The 15,353-nt window shown below is 52.7% G+C and overlaps 5 protein-coding genes across 5 annotated transcripts; 2 read left to right on the top strand and 3 right to left on the bottom strand.

Annotated features, from left to right (window-relative positions):
• Positions 1–464: 464 nt before the first annotated feature.
• Positions 465–1,421, top strand: N0V96_004029 (uncharacterized protein; the record flags this gene model as incomplete). The annotated part of the gene is made up of 4 exons (XM_053188097.1): positions 465–657; positions 734–762; positions 823–966; positions 1,038–1,421. 4 exons carry the CDS (start codon positions 465–467, stop codon positions 1,419–1,421), a joined length of 750 nt encoding a protein of 249 aa, XP_053054059.1.
• An 836-nt stretch (positions 1,422–2,257) lies between these two features.
• On the top strand, positions 2,258–3,690 carry N0V96_004030 (uncharacterized protein; the record flags this gene model as incomplete). Its single annotated transcript, XM_053188098.2, has 2 exons — positions 2,258–2,494; positions 2,641–3,690. The coding sequence occupies 2 exons, from the start codon at positions 2,258–2,260 to the stop codon at positions 3,688–3,690; spliced, it is 1,287 nt and encodes a 428-aa protein (XP_053054060.2).
• Positions 3,691–4,511: 821 nt separating this feature from the next.
• On the bottom strand, positions 4,512–5,895 carry N0V96_004031 (uncharacterized protein; the record flags this gene model as incomplete). The annotated part of the gene is made up of 6 exons (XM_065757003.1): positions 4,512–4,751; positions 4,815–4,848; positions 4,903–4,978; positions 5,270–5,556; positions 5,599–5,664; positions 5,735–5,895. The coding sequence occupies 6 exons, from the start codon at positions 5,893–5,895 to the stop codon at positions 4,512–4,514; spliced, it is 864 nt and encodes a 287-aa protein (XP_065614216.1).
• A 1,946-nt stretch (positions 5,896–7,841) lies between these two features.
• On the bottom strand, positions 7,842–8,570 carry N0V96_004032 (uncharacterized protein; the record flags this gene model as incomplete). Its single annotated transcript, XM_053188100.1, has 1 exon — positions 7,842–8,570. One exon carries the CDS (start codon positions 8,568–8,570, stop codon positions 7,842–7,844), a length of 729 nt encoding a protein of 242 aa, XP_053054062.1.
• Positions 8,571–14,413: 5,843 nt separating this feature from the next.
• Positions 14,414–15,322, bottom strand: N0V96_004033 (uncharacterized protein; the record flags this gene model as incomplete). The annotated part of the gene is made up of 1 exon (XM_053188101.2): positions 14,414–15,322. One exon carries the CDS (start codon positions 15,320–15,322, stop codon positions 14,414–14,416), a length of 909 nt encoding a protein of 302 aa, XP_053054063.1.
• Positions 15,323–15,353: the final 31 nt, after the last annotated feature.

A 15,353-nucleotide genomic window follows, 5' to 3' on the forward strand; every position in this document is an offset into this window, starting at 1 on the left:
ATCTCCTGCATCCATCTCTCTCCAGGACCTCGACAGACCAATACCGTTCCGCCTTGCCCATCCCAAGCCACCGTCTTACTGTACATGTAGACTAAGACTGGGCCCTTCGACCAACTCAGACACCACTAGCTGTCACTGCGTACATTACCTACAGCTGCCCGAGTGGGAAATAGGACGGGTCAAGATTGCCATATAGTTCATCGCCATCCCTTCCCGCTACCCTATTCTATTCCCCGCCTTCGCCTTTTGGGTCCACCGATCGATTTCTTTGTCAAACGGTCCCAGCATCAACCTCGAAACGCAAGCACAACTCGAAACATTACGCACCAAGTTTTTCTCTCTAGCTTCCAAACCCAAGTTCGCACACTGGCCTGGCCTACAATATCAATCCCATCGTGTCAAATCGAGATTTCGTCCTTACCAGCTACCATCCCGACCTTGCCGCTTTCGCGCCATCCTTCGCCATGCCCATTCGCAACCCTTTTGCCCGCCGTCCGGGCCCGGCCACTCTCCATGCAGATGAAAGTTCACGACCTGATGGCGAGAACCCGTCGCATCCCGGATTCGAGAAACAAGACACTGTCGGATCCAAGGCTTCATCTTCCCTCAGCGTGAGGAGTTCCAAGAGCCAGGACAATGGCGAATACAAGATGAGTGGTATGCACCTCCACCTCGCATCAAATGTTATGGCGCGCGCATGAGACCAATTGACTTACTTTTCTCCGCATCACAGTCGTAAATGACAGCGGCGTCTATCTTCCGGTATGCACCCTCGCAGCGACCGCACCCACGCTCGAGAAATTTACTAATGCGCATGCGCAGCCATCCCCGACTGAAGAAAAAGGCCTGTGGCCGAGCAAGTACCTCGGCTCTGGTCGCAACTCGACAGACACTCGCAGCAACAGCGGCGAGATTGAGCATTTCTCTATTTCCCGAGAATCTTTCGATTCGTACAGGCGATCATTTGTATGTCAACACTTTACCGTGAGCCCAATCCGCTGTCTGTGGCGCCACCGCTGACCGCAATTGTGTTGCAGGACATCACAGCACGGTCCCCAATTCCCCAGAATGACTTCCCGGCGCGCCAGAGTCTCGATTCAGCCCGCTACCCTCGCCTACCTCGATCCGCGCTTGACAGACACCGGGAACTCCCTACCGCTGACGAGGGCTTCGAAGACGTCGGCCTGGACGACCAGAAGCATCAACAACAACATCACCAATCCAGCCGCATGCGCGGCCTGTTCTCGCGCTTCGGTGACTCAGACCATAAAGAGCCGAGCGCCAATTCGCCCAACTCAAGCGTCACGCGCTTCCTGAACGGCGCTGGAAGAAAGCGCGGCCAGAGCGGACAAGGCTCAGAACTAGGAACCATCGAGCGCCCAAAGTCGGCGGCGTCAGTCGAGACTACCGAAATTCATTAATCGTACTGCCTGGCATCACTTTTCTTAATTTGTATATATGTCCTGTCGATGCAGCCCTTGCCGGCTTGGGATTTGGCGTTACTGGTTGGGTTACGCCCAAGATATGGGGTGCATTCGCTATGACATAGTTAGAGTTGGGCCAACCAGCCTGTACACTCGTCGGGTTGAGCCGCGTTATGCATATACGGGCGGTTGCAAGTCACCCTGGCGAGCAGAGCTTCGAGTCCGAGTGTCTTGGAAATAAGCTCTTAATGATAATGATATTGGTTGACATGTCTTGGCTCCAGGGTCTGCTGTATGGTGACATTGCCCGTGACATACCTTAAAAGGCGTCAGGTATGGTAAGTTCGGGATATGAGAGAGGATTACTCGTTGAAACGGCTGGAATCACAGTCCGAACCTCGGAGGGAAAAACTGGCGGAGACTTGTCCGGCATCGTTGTTCCAATGGTCAGTATGCTTTTTGACGTGATTCAGCAAATACTTTTTGATCCGTCATGCACTTATCGCACCATGACCCAGCTTCGGGGTTTGGATCCCGACCCCACCTTTTGATAAGGTTCCACGCAATGGAGGGGCAGAGTCACAGAGACGGCTTGTTCCCGGCACCGGGCCGCCCGCCTTGATCGTCTTCCGCGCCGATTGTTCGTCGGTGACTCTTCCATCGTTTTCTTTTTTTATGACACATCTGGAGCTTCCACGCCCTGCGCGATACATCTCAACTTCCCTCCAGTCCTTCAAGACCTTGTCTTATATATCTCGCCAACACGTTCCAGAAACTCTACTACCCCCGCTAAGAGGCACTTCCTCAATTATTTCTTTACGACAAATAACACAATGGCTGGAGATATCCCCACGAATGGTGACACGGCGAGTCGGGCCGCTCCCGGGACCGGCTCCGAAGTCCCGACGACGGCCGCCGTCAGCAAGAGAGAGCTTTCGCTTGCTACGCTTTCCGTCCACGCCGACGATGGCATCAGCAGCCACCGCGCTATCGCGCCGGCGATGCACGTGTCTACCACGTTCAAGTATCACAGTAACCCGGATGAGCTCCGTTCAGGGGAGAATGTCGATGTAAGTCTGTCTTGCTGGTCGCTCTCATGATGTTACTTGATTCGGCTTTTCAAGATATTCGCTGCTGCTCATGACTATCAGAATGAAGCGTCACAAGGGAAAGAAATGCAAGCATAAGGAGCGACAAAACTAACATCCCGATCCAGCCCTCCGCCCCGGGTGACTCCCACATCTACTCCCGCTACTCGGGCCCCAACACAACCCGCCTCGAAGCAATCCTCTCCAGCGTGCTCCACGGTCCCACCCTGACCTACTCCTCGGGCCTCTCCGCCTTCCACGCCATGCTCGTCTTCCTGAACCCCAAACGCGTGGCCATCGGCGGCGGGTACCACGGCTGCCACGGCGTCATCAAGGTGTTGACGAAGCTCAACGGCCTGCAACAGCTCGAGCTCGACGACGCCTCGCTGGAGAAGCTGGAGGCCGGGGATGTGCTGCACGTCGAGACGCCGCTGAACCCTACTGGTGAGGCGCGGAATCTGGCGTATTTTAGAGAGATTGCGAGCAGGAAGGGCGCGTATTTGACGGTGGATGCTACGTTTGCGCCGCCGCCTTTGCAGGATCCGTTTGTGTTGGGGGCGGATGTTGTGATGCATTCTGGGACAAAGTACTTTGGTGGCCATTCGGATATGTTGTGCGGGACGCTGAGTTTGAACCCCAAGCACGCGGACAAGTGGATGCCGGAGCTGTTGATGGAGAGGTGTTTTATCGGGAGCGTGATGGGGAGTATGGAGGGGTGGTTGGGCGTTCGGTCGCTGAGGACGTTGGAGTTGAGGGTCAAGAGGCAGTCCGAGTCCGCGACGAAGCTCGTTGCGTGGCTTGATGGGGAGATTCGCGGGAACCCCGGGGGGTTGGTGGGTAGTGTCGTCGACACGGTGCAGCACGCGAGTTTGCAGACGGCGGATCTGGAGGCCGGGTGGTTGAAGGAGCAGATGCCGGGCGGGTTCGGCCCCGTGTTTGCGTTGTTGTTGAGGGATGAGGGGGACGCCAAGAGGTTGCCGAGCAAGATGGGCTTGTTCCACCACGCCACGTCGCTGGGCGGTGTCGAGAGTCTCATTGAGTGGCGGGCGATGAGCGATAGCGGGTGTAGTAAGAGGTTGTTGAGGGTGAGTGTTGGCGTGGAGGGGTGGGAGGATTTGAGGGATGATTTGCTTCAGGGGTTCGAGGCGTTGGTGAAGGAGAAGAAGAAGACGGTTTAAGGGGGTGGTTGTGAAGGCGAGGTTCGGGGTTTTGGTTTGATGCTAAAAGAAGTCGGCAGGGAGCCGCTTAGATGGTATCTTGATAGACAATTCTTGATTTGAGACGAGACGGCTAAAGATTCATATCGCATATTTGCGAATATCGAAAGTTGAGTGGGATGAGTTACTGACCTTAATAGATGTTCATCTCGCTCAAAACCTCAACTCCCTGATCTATCAGTCATTGATAACTTACGTCTGTCTACTCGCCTTCACGAAAATTCAAGATAACAGACTCGAGTGTAGGCTGCTGGTATTCTATAGAGTCTTCCTGCATGGCATCTGAAGATTAAATATCAATTCGGTCGTGGGTGGTGTATAGCACAAGATGGACCTCTCGTCAAAAAATTGGCCTGCCTAAGCAACTGCTTAATTGTTACTGTAATCTTGGAGACTAAGGCATGTATCAATTAAAGCGATCTTTTGCATTCTAGAAACCTGGTGTGCCAGAGAAGCCAGTGTCTTCAGCACCAGCGACAGCAAGTATAGGAACACTACTAGGTGAGCTAGAGACTGCGATCTGCAAATCAGCAAAGCAAGGTATCTGGGCCAACATCTCAAAGCCGTCTCAAAGCAGCCCCATCGCAGTTTCGGTCCAGTTTTCCTGGCCATTATCCGGAGTTCGTTCTCCACCTCTTCCGTCAAAGCAGGATATCCAAGGATCCATCATTGTTCATGCAGCCTGCCAGCTTATATCTGGTCGACTCAAGCCTTTTGATTCACACAGTTAGCCACTCTTGTCTTGAGCTACGTCTGGAGAGCATGGGAGTATTGGGAAGAACTTACGTGAACTGGACTGATCCGGTCACCATGCAACGGCACGCATCACAGTACTTTCTGATTATGCCCTGGTTCTTCTCTCCAGCGGCTTCCTCGAGTACGGAGGCGGCAAGCTCAAAGATGGCGACGGAGTCTTGGAGCTCAGTGAGCAAAGCGTCGACAGCCTGCTGGAGCGATTTGCCTTCACCCATGAGGATGGGCACGGCGTTCACGACGCTCTCTGCCTTGGCGGCATCATGGGGCTACATGGAAAAGTTAGTCAAGATTCGTTTCCCCAGTAGGTATTGGGTTTCTGGGTTACTTACAATCTCTTTCTTGAGAGAAAGTATGTCGTTGGTACTGTAAGTATATTAAAATGTGCCCCTTTGTTATGCTTACTCGATATTCACATACATCCAAATGCCTCTGCTGGTCTCTTCCCAGATAGTCTGGACCTCTTTCATGTAGCGAATGTGCTCCGGCATGTTCTCTGCCAAGCCATACCTAAGTCACAGAAACGTTAGACTTTGTTCCTTCATACTAGTAAGTCTGACATGGTACTGACTCAATGAGCGCGCAAAGCGTCCACACTGCGGCCGTTCCATGACGGAGCTCTGAGTACGCCTGAAGGTCGGGTAATTCGCCCTGGAGACGCATAGCCTGCTCCTTGTGGCAGTTGTTGATATATCGCTTCATCTGTGTCATGAACGTCTGTCTCTGCTCTTTTGTTCTGGGTTAGCGCCACTGCTATTGGTTGTCCACAATTGACATAACGACTTACCGTGGGTATACGCCTTCCGTAGCTGGGCTCCGATTGCCTTCAGCTCAGTATTGGCATGATCATACTGTATACACGAGCCATCGTTTAAGCCAAGACCGAGAACATGCTCCAGCACTATCATTGTGTTGTCATGACGAGTCTTGGCGCGAAGCAGGTCGTTGCTCAGGTCGTCGCTGCCCTGTTGGTCAATCGCATCGTCCCAACAGAAGAGCCAGATGATGTAGAGCGCCAACGTCTGAACCTGTTCCCAATCTGGGTGAGGGTAATACCTGTCTCGAAGGATTGGACTATTGTTGTAGGAAGTCAGGGGGTAAGTGGATCGGGCTTACAAGCTGACGAATCTGGCGTAGTTGGCCTCCCGGTATTTCTCACGGAGAGGGGGCGACTTGATGAGCCTTTGTGAGAATATGTGAGATGGCCATTCCTGAGATATTTTGGTTGATGAGAGCTTCTGCCTAAACTTACCGGTCAAACGCTTCCTCAACAATAGGGATGATGCGCTTGTAGTGAGGGTTGGTCTTCTTGACGGGCCATCCTTTGAAGATACTGTAGAGATTCGGGACGTGAAGTGTCTTTCCCTTGAGGGCCTTGACGACAGCCTGGGCGCATGAAGTTTGCTTGTCCATCGCAGTTTGCTTGTCTGTCAGGACGTTGGCGAGGTGTGTTGGTGGGAAGTTTGCTTTGTTTGTGTCAGCGGGACCGGGGCAGCAGTCGTCCGGACAGAATGGGAAGATAAGCTGGTCAGGGTGCATCCTGACTATGCCAAAGTTCCGATTACCTTTATACGTATAGGTGAAAGCAATATACTAAATGCTAGTTGGTGTGCGTTCTTTCCCCTCTTACAGTACCGTTGAGGATGAGGGGCCCAGGTCGAGGTGGTGAAGAGGAGAAGAGAAGTCTGCTCGAAAACTCCACAGACGGAATTAAATACTCACCGGTCGAGTGAAGTCCTAGAGGTAAGTGCCGGTTTAGAGAATTTGAGGAAGGGGCGAGCAAGTTATGGCATAGAATAAGATGAGATGGAATACGACGAGGAGGGCCGGGAGTTTCTCGAGAATGAGGGCCTCCAGTGCCCTTATATCCAGGTCCAGGGCCTCATTCATCAACCAAGCCCAATCGATCCCCATGGTCGAGCGGTATAACGCCCTGGTCCGTTAGTAAAGAACTTGGTGATGAAATCCTGAGAAGTCTTCTCAGATGGAGGATTTCGTAAGGTGCGCAGTTCGATTCCCGAACTGCGCACTTGAGCTTTTGACTTTCGGGCCCTTTTCTATGGTGGACTTTTCCGAATTCCTTGAATCTATTTATACTACACAGATGATCCAATATTACCAAGGAATCCTGGATCTTGTAAAGTTGTTTGATGGGCAAACATTTGCTATTTGGTGTTTGCACTGTTGAGAGTAGGATACTGTTCCTTTCTGTAGAAGTTTGGGGAAACGACTAAGTGATCTTGGCCCTGCTGAAGTACCGGTTGTGGTGCTGCCCTCTCGCGTCCGATGGAAAGGTGACGTCTGAGGTCGTTCGAAGTGCTGGATATCATTGTCCTCTTGTCAAGCCCGCATGCTTTGCCGCCACAGTGTATTATACCGCTGCTCGCTTCCTGAACTATCACTTTCGACCCATCGGCATTCTCTTCCCCTGCAGAGAAACGACACGCAATCCATCGTGATGTAGGTCACATGGGACTGCGCGAAATCCTCTTGTAGGCGATTACCGTAGCGAGTTTCTGGCTTCAGGCCATCATAAACCTCAGAACAATGCCAAATCGACTATGAATAGCTTGGCATTCGGCAAAATCTGAGCAATGGCTGTAATCACGAACTTTGGCAGCATGTGGCAACTTATAATGCGAAGCGATAAAACCATGTGAGTGGGGATTTGGAGATACTCGGACAACTTTACGGGGATCTGTCGAGGACAAAGAGGCCGCGAGAGAGGTCGTGGCGAACCAATTTTCGCTCTCCTTGACGGCTAATAGCATAAGATTGACAACCTCTATCGTACAAAGATCTGCCAGGCTCTACAACGGCGCCAACACATGGCGCCTACCCCCCTTCAACGAGGTCGCGAATCGCCCAATCGACTCCCTCCGAGCCCTTGCTGTCTCACGATGTGTCACCCAGGTCTCGCAGAACATCTTTGTGTCGCCGTACTGAAACAAGCGAAAGTTGGAGGGGACCATGCCTCATCAATCCACAAAGCAGCGAGCCTGTTACGCTCGATCATGCGGCGACCCGTTCCTTTGTGTACCGTGGCCCTGAGGCGAGACTCCTCGTCATGTTTGAGCTATTATGGGCAACGTGGTATTACACCGCATTGGCCTAGGCAACGATGGCGCGGTCATGATGCTCCGCATCCACGGCGGCTCCATGCTGCGGGCGAGACCAGCTCTGACCTGCGGAATTACACGGTCTCCGCAGCCGCCGATACCCCTCATTTGAAGAGTGAATGCGTGCGCGAGCATCGAAGCGGTCTAGATCTAGACACGGATTGCATATATGCATTGTTGCAGTTGCGTTTCTTCGTCATGGTTTGGATGATTGATGTTCTCTTTCTCCCAACGCGTCTCTCACTTGTCTGTATCGACTTCCTTGAGTAGCTCCGTAAGGTTGAGAATCCTATAGCCCCGTTTTTTCAGCTCCGGGAGTACCTTTCGTAGCATGGGAACGGTCCAACTCCTTCTGTCGTGGCATATGATGATGGCCCCTGGCCGTGCCATGCTCAAAATGTGGTTGGCATTCGTCCGCCAAGAACTGATCTGGGCATCGTGTGGGTAAACACTCCCCAGAACCATCCTGTATCCCAATTTGTCGACCAGCCTCCGCATCTTGTTGCTGAAGAATCCTGAACCCGGACGGAAATATCCAGCCACAAGGGGCTTATCCTCGTACTCGTATGCAATCTTGATCTTCCGCCTGACCTCGAATATGTCCGACTCCAACTGATCTATAGGGAGAGACCGCGAAGCTTCGTCGTGCATGCCGTGATTTCCCAGCTCGCTGCCAGACTGAATAATGGCGCCGGTGTCTTCTTCACGACCGTTCATCTGGGATCCAATCAGGAAAAAGGTCGCATGTGCATCGTTCTCTTTCAAGACGTTGAGGATATCGGCCGTATGCTGTGACGGAGCGTCATCGATCGTGAGGCCAATAATCTTCTGGTCTGTTTTGACCTGCCATAGTACGTCGGGCCATTTTCGCGCAAAGTAGTTGATAACAAACGGAGGTGGTTTGTAGATGATGTAGAAGGGGACGACCAGGAGGACAGCCAGGGCGAGGAGAGCCAGCAGGGTGGCCATTCGGTTCCTCCGCACACGCCGGCGAAGCTTATTGGGAAATCGGAAGAGCGTTATTCGTGCCATTGACTAGCCATTCAACACCTTTGGGTTTGTCGAAGGAGGAAGGAGACGTGAGGCATTGTCGAGACAGTCAGGTTTTGGCGGTGGGTGAAACGAAACGAAACGAAGACGAGTCCAGGCGCACAGCTTCATCGTAGCTACCACAGGGGTCGCTTCCAAATCCACGACCCCTTGGGAGACTGTGGCTGGTAGTGGCTGATGGTGGCTTCCACCTGGCACATGGAAGGACACCTGTGGCTGACATCTCCACCAGTCCCGTCGAATTTGGTCCACTTATCTCCACCAAAGCTCTCACCCCGGTCTCCAACTGCACCTTATTCCTGACCACTTGCCGAGCAACTTATTCCAACGTCCATGTCAGAGCGCCAACACCAAAGTCCCATTCCGACGACCGTTTCCAGCCCATTTCTCACTCAGAAGCGAATCCAGCAAGGAAGGAAACTGCTCTCAATGGCTGGCTTGCACCTCGAGACCTTACCCTTTTCGTTCGTCACGACCAATTCTGTTCGCCCAGACTAGGCTGCACGATTATCATCCCGGCACAGGCAGCTATCAAACCAGGATTATCAGTAGCCAACATTGAAAGATGAGGCCAGAAATGGACATCTGCTTCTGGAACATTTCTTAAAGCTTCAGAAGTCTCAAAGACGGTTGTGCTGGTATTCGACGCTATTCCCGAGGTGCTGGCCATGGTGCTCTCACAAACGATCACTTCATATCCCTCCAAGATAGCAACCGGTTTCGAAGATATAAAGATACACCAAACTCTTCAAGCGGCGATCTCGAATATTTATGGGGTATAGCTGATCATACGATGATCAACTTTGACACCGTCCTTCCGCCTCTGAGTGCTCTCCGCGTGGAGAACGGAGCATGCAGCATGTATTCCGTACCCGGACGTTTCAATCTCGCTGCCTAATTACTTTTCAGTTCTGAACGAGGCAGGCTCTGTCAATCTGCTGACAGTTACTGGAGAAATATGGCCTTGCGACCGGCAACATGCTTTGATCTCAAGGGGGCAGTATCGCTACAGCTTCTCAGGGCGCTAGTCTTGCTTACATGCCCTCTGTCACTCGTCCCAGAAAAGAAGTCGAGAATTTAGTAGATGACATACCGGGCACACCATGAGCATAGGGCTGTTGTAAGGCTGCAGGTTGGCCGCCCGAGGCCGATCCCAGATGTCCCGTCTTCCGCAGGCTCAAAAGTCCATCCTCAATCCATGGCAATCTCTGGGTCACTGTTGTCCTTCAAGGCAACACTCAAACCCGATTCCTGGATTGCGGAGGGTCGGTCGTTGGCACATCCTCACGGATCCTTTGCATCACCTTATCCATCCTTCTGGGAAAGTAATAAGCTTGTAGAGCTCCCGCAACGGCGTGAGCAAACTTATCGAGTTCTTGGTGGACACTATCCAGGATACAAAAAGCTCTCGTGGGGCACGTCCAGGCTTCCAAGTCCGGCTTCCACAAAGTCCCTCCTCGGGCGGCCGCTCAGGGACCATGTCTTCAGCTGCAACGATTGCTCTCTTATTAATCACAGCCCAAGCCCGTGGAAAGATCATTCTACTCAATTGTACAAAGTCAACTTTGCTCCATAGAGTTCAATTAGGATCAAGTCTTACCCGCGATTATTCAAAGTCTAATCGTGCTCGGCTCGCTCGACTACATAGATGACCTCGCCTGCGACATCTTGCCCAGATATTGTTCGGAAAAGGAAGAGTTATGAATCATTTCGCCATGTCCTCGAGTCCTTTCCAAACGACAAATCTCTATCTGATTTTCTCTTATACAAGGGCAATCGAGATCCTGCGGACGCCAATTCACACTGGACGAGCGCGACGGAGAGGAAGGTGCTGGACGAGCAAGACATCAGCGCCTGGCTGGAGCAGCAAGAGGATAAAGCAAGCACTGCTACCGTTCTTGACACTCTCGAAGGTCTCGAGCTCGGGTCTGCCTCTGCGTGTACTCCCTCGACGCAATCTAGCAGCCCTGGAACAAGTAGCCATGCTTTGTCCAGAAAAAGAAGTCGAGGAGGCGAGCCATGGCAGCAAGGAGGTGTACCGCATACCCTCCGCGAGGTGGGAGCGTTTGCAGGCGATTCACAAGCATCTCCGGAGAAGAAGAAGCAGAAGCGGTGAGTTGTCCCTGGGCCGATACAATCAATCTGGACTGAGAACTCATGATGCTCATAGGACCGCAAAGTCGAGACACCGGCCACTGACAGGCTGGTTCAACAATTGGCTATAGCCTTCGGGCTGCTTTCTAGTGTATAATGGTCTGCGGTGTAGAATTGCTTGCCACAAAAGCACCACGGCGTTAGTGAGACTTTTGATAGACAAATTGCCACTAGGATATGGCAGATGCAAAAAAATAAGATACCCAGGGGATTCTTCCCTTCCATCATTCACCTCGGTACTATTCACAGGAATACGTGCCAGAAGAGCCCAAGGTGAAATTGGCAATTCCAGCATCCCCGACGAAACTTTTGGCTGTAAAGGCATGGTTGCCCGTTGACTTCCACTACCCTGTGTTTGACCTTCCGTCATCGTATCTCTCAAAAAGATCATTGCCCGTTATGTCGCAACGGGCAGAGGGCCTGACGGTGTCCAGAGTGCCGAGTGGTCCACTCCGAAGCTTCCGAGTCTGCGGCGGACTCGGCGCCGTCCGTACCTCGGGGGGATCATCCCGAAACCACGGGTCCAAACTCTGATCTGTGCTGTAGTTCTCGATAAATTGCGTATATGAGACGTGATGAAAGGGGAAGATCCCAGTCACGCACCGGCCTCTCGGCACCGCTCACACGGCTCTGCTCAGATCTGGTGTTGCCCGCTTGTCACCGAATTCATTCGTTGAGATGTGATGAACAGATGGAGAAAGCTTGCTCATATTTCTGACACTATTTCATGTTCACTTCGGAGGGGGAAGACAGTGCCTTATCTTACCTCATGCATTTCCTAAACGGCCCAAACCCCCTCTCACCACCAAAATCAAATCGGTGGCACACTGTCATTGGCGAATGAACTCCAGCATCACCAACGAGAAGATGAATGCTACCCGGTCCGAGCGACTTCAAGATGCAGAATTGCGTATTTCGCCAGTTCGCAGACCGATCGAGCAAGGGGTGACACCAAGATCTCCGAATTTGCGGCACCTCGACGCGTCGGAGACTTGATGATCGCCCAATGCATTAACGAAAAAGAGCCGCATCCCACTTCATCGACGGCACAGAAAACTGCCATTCAACTTACCCCATTCTATTCTGTCCAAAGAAAGGGGGGGGAAAAAGAGAATAGGGGCATTTCCAGCAATAGGAGAAATTCTATGCCGTGTCTGTATCCACAAGACAGGTTTCGAACAGCCCGAAATCTCCGGGGGCATCCTCACCCCCCATCCTGACCTCCGATTAAACACCCGCCTTCGCGGTCTGCGGCCTGCGGCCTGCAGCCTCACGGCGATCAACGGGACGGAATGGTGAACACTGCCCCAGTTCGCCTTACAAGTTACCGTACAGTCCAAGCCCCCCTCCCGATCCCCTCCTTTCGCTTGCTGTTCTGCATCATTCATGCGGGCAAGCACCCTGGAGGAAGATCAAACGAAACGAACGGGGCGGGGTCCCCCCGAGCCCCTCAATTGGATGACAGAGGATAGAGCAGGGGTCGAAAAAGCCATTCTTGGCATCCCATTTACTTGGGGAGGAAACCTTGGGAAGGGAGTCAAATGGGAAAAAAGAAGGTTCCACCTTTCTCATATAGATGAAATGGCAATGACGTCCTTTTGGGTTCGTGCCTTTTCTTTTCTTTCTTCAGTGCAAGCGAGGTCGAGATCGCTGTATCTGTATCTGTAGGAGTCCACAGCCAAAGTTGTCATGGCTACGCCTGGAACAGGTTTCTCCATCATTTCTTTTGCCGAGACGATGCTCTACGGATACTGGCGTAATCCTGGGAAAGGTTGAAGAGTGGTCCACCTGGTCCCCTATCCACGTCTCTCTTGAGCATGCGATTGCGGGTAGAGAAACATAACGTGGAAGCAAGCACTTGTGATGGGAAAGATGGTTGGGTGATAAAAGAGACAAAACCCAATCACTGCTTCAACGAAGAGTGCCATCATGTGTGTGTACCGTAGACCACAAGACCCGACAGGCCGTCACATGGCATCAACGTCGCAGTCGTCAATCGGACAGCCATTCTCATGAGATGCATACTCTCGGGAAGACATCCCCCCCCACCCGGGGCCCATCTCCCGCCGTCCACAAACGGGACCCATTCCTCCGCGCACCACCACCACCACCACCACCACCACCACCACCACCACCACGACGGCCTCCTCGCCATCATTCTCCCTTTTCCTCACCTCCAATCAACGATACTCAAAGAGAGACAAAATGATGCAGTCTAAAACTCTCCCCAGTTGGCCAGGAAGCCGGATCCAGATGCAAGACAATATGCAACAAACTTAGTGTATGTAGCGAATCCCCATGAACACTGCCGCCTCGCCCTGCCCTGCCCTGCCCGCCATCCCCCAATCCCCGGCGACGCGCCGACGATCCTTCCGTCTTGGGGCGGGAACCCCGAACAACACAAAAAAGACTTGACACAAATCCCACATCGGACATCATTCAGATGATCATCAGATTCACATGGATGGGGCAAGGCCACAGCCCTGCTTCAAGGGCAATTACGTGTCCCATCGCTAGTCCACCGGTATCGTAGATATCCCCGAGAGAACTGGGGGCGTCCCATAGTCCCGGAAGAGAAAACATCCCGTTGCTTTCCTTTGTGCTATTGAATTTTTTTCTTCCTTTTTCATTTTATTTTTTACAACAAAGGAATGAACAGAGGGAGAGAGAACAGCAGAAAAAAAAGCCAAAAAGGCGTTGGCGTTGGCGTTGGCGTAGCTTCATCGGCCCGGGCACCAAGGAAAGAATGCGGATAGACCGCCGCCGCTGCTCCCCCCCTTCATCGGCGACGCTGTCTCCGATAGCTCGGTCTGGCGGGCGGTGGAGCTAAACCCGTCCTGCCTGCATCCCGCTCTCTCTTGCCAGATTGTACTACACTACCTGGCACTAGACTGTATTGCCCAACGGGCTTTTCTGACTAACTTACCACAGGGGTTTTGCTCAAGATTATTTGTTTTCTTTGGCTGTGCGTTGCATACCTGTTTGTTGTCTGTTCGTACACCGTTTTTGACCAGTCTGTGGGTTTGCATTGGAGGCTATTGCATGTTCATCTCATCCGATGAAATGAAAGCACGGATGAAATGAAGACAAATCTTCAGGCGAAATAAGGTCCCTTCACTAAGTAAATAAACGTGGACAGGCTGCAGCGCACGGGTGGCGTCATGCAGCGATGAACTCTGGGTCAACCACCACGGACCGCGTAGCATTCATCAAAACAAGTCACATTCACATCACACTTGAGGCTCAATCATGAAAACATGCCGCAGCAATGAGATGGCTAGTTATCAATAGCAATATTGGTAGATGCCTCTATATGAGGCACTATCGGGGGATATCCACACGTCATTCAAAGGTATATACACAGAAACGCCAATTATCCCATATGTAGTTGGGCGTCAGGCTCCAAAAAGAGCAATCTCCCTCCCTTTCGCGTAATGTCCGCTCCAAGTGAGGCTGTTGTCTGAGCCAAAAGTCTCGTTTTCATCATCTCCCTTCCCAAGAAAAAGGCCGAGGTCGTAGTCAGGTTGTGTTTTTGCTTCCTGCAAGTATGTACAAAGAAGAGTTCTCAAGTCAGGTGTGCCAAGCAGGCGGTAAAAGTGATCAACGCATCAGATCCATGCGGCGGAAGCCATTGGACGTTGGGGTGCGTGGCTGTCGTGGAAGAAGCTGGCGAAGATGCTTTGGACCTCCGTGAGGTAGTCTTCTGCGGCGAACTTGCAGAGACCTTCTGCCTTGAGGGCACGCTCCTCCTCGTACATGAGGTCATCCTTGATGCCAAACTCCTCTGCGATTTCCGTAACCTGGGCCAACTCGCGGCCGAAGGGGTGCGGCTCGGCAGGCTTCTCGTGTCTCGGCTGGTGGTGATGCTGGAATGCGGGCGTGGGCATAGGCGGCACAGGGGTCTTTGGAGCGGGGGCGACTGAGCTGTGAGACATGGTAGAGGCGGAGCTGGAGCCCGATGACGCCCGCGAGGAGAATGTCATGCTGGCCTTCGAGGAGACGGTCTTGTCCGAAGCCTTGGACATCTGAGAGACTGAGCGCTGGCGGGCAACGGCGTCGTACGAGGCCTGCTTCGTGTGCGAAGGTGCGCGCTTGGGAATGGAAGGAATGGCGGGGACTTCGGGGATCGAAGAGTTGATAGCCTGGCCAGGAGCAACAAAGTAGCAGGACAGGTGGTTTGGCTCCTTGGACAGCTCGTGAGGCGCGACGTCGGGGCTGGTCGGGGGAGACGAGGCGGCGGAGTTGGCGCTTTCCGAATCCTCCTCTGAAGACTTCCTGGACGAGTTGCTCGAGGCATCGGTTCCGGTTCGGGGTCGAATATCGGGAGCGTTATATGAGAGCATGTTGGTGGTGTGAACAAGCTCCATAGGCGCAGAGATCTTGTGTCTGATGACGGGGTGCTTGGTGGTCTTGCTTCGCTGCATGGTGTTGCTGCGCTCCTTCCCCCGCGCGGCGTCGGAGAGATCGATGCTCTGCTTAACCCGACGGGTAGTGAAGGCTCGTGAGAGAGACGACATGTTGATGGTTGTTGGCAGAAGCTAGATCTGG

The sequence above is a fragment of the Colletotrichum fioriniae genome (assembly GCF_027942845.1).
Source record: "Colletotrichum fioriniae strain IMI 355084 chromosome Unknown scaffold_4, whole genome shotgun sequence".
In the NCBI taxonomy this organism is placed as follows: domain Eukaryota; kingdom Fungi; phylum Ascomycota; class Sordariomycetes; order Glomerellales; family Glomerellaceae; genus Colletotrichum; species Colletotrichum fioriniae.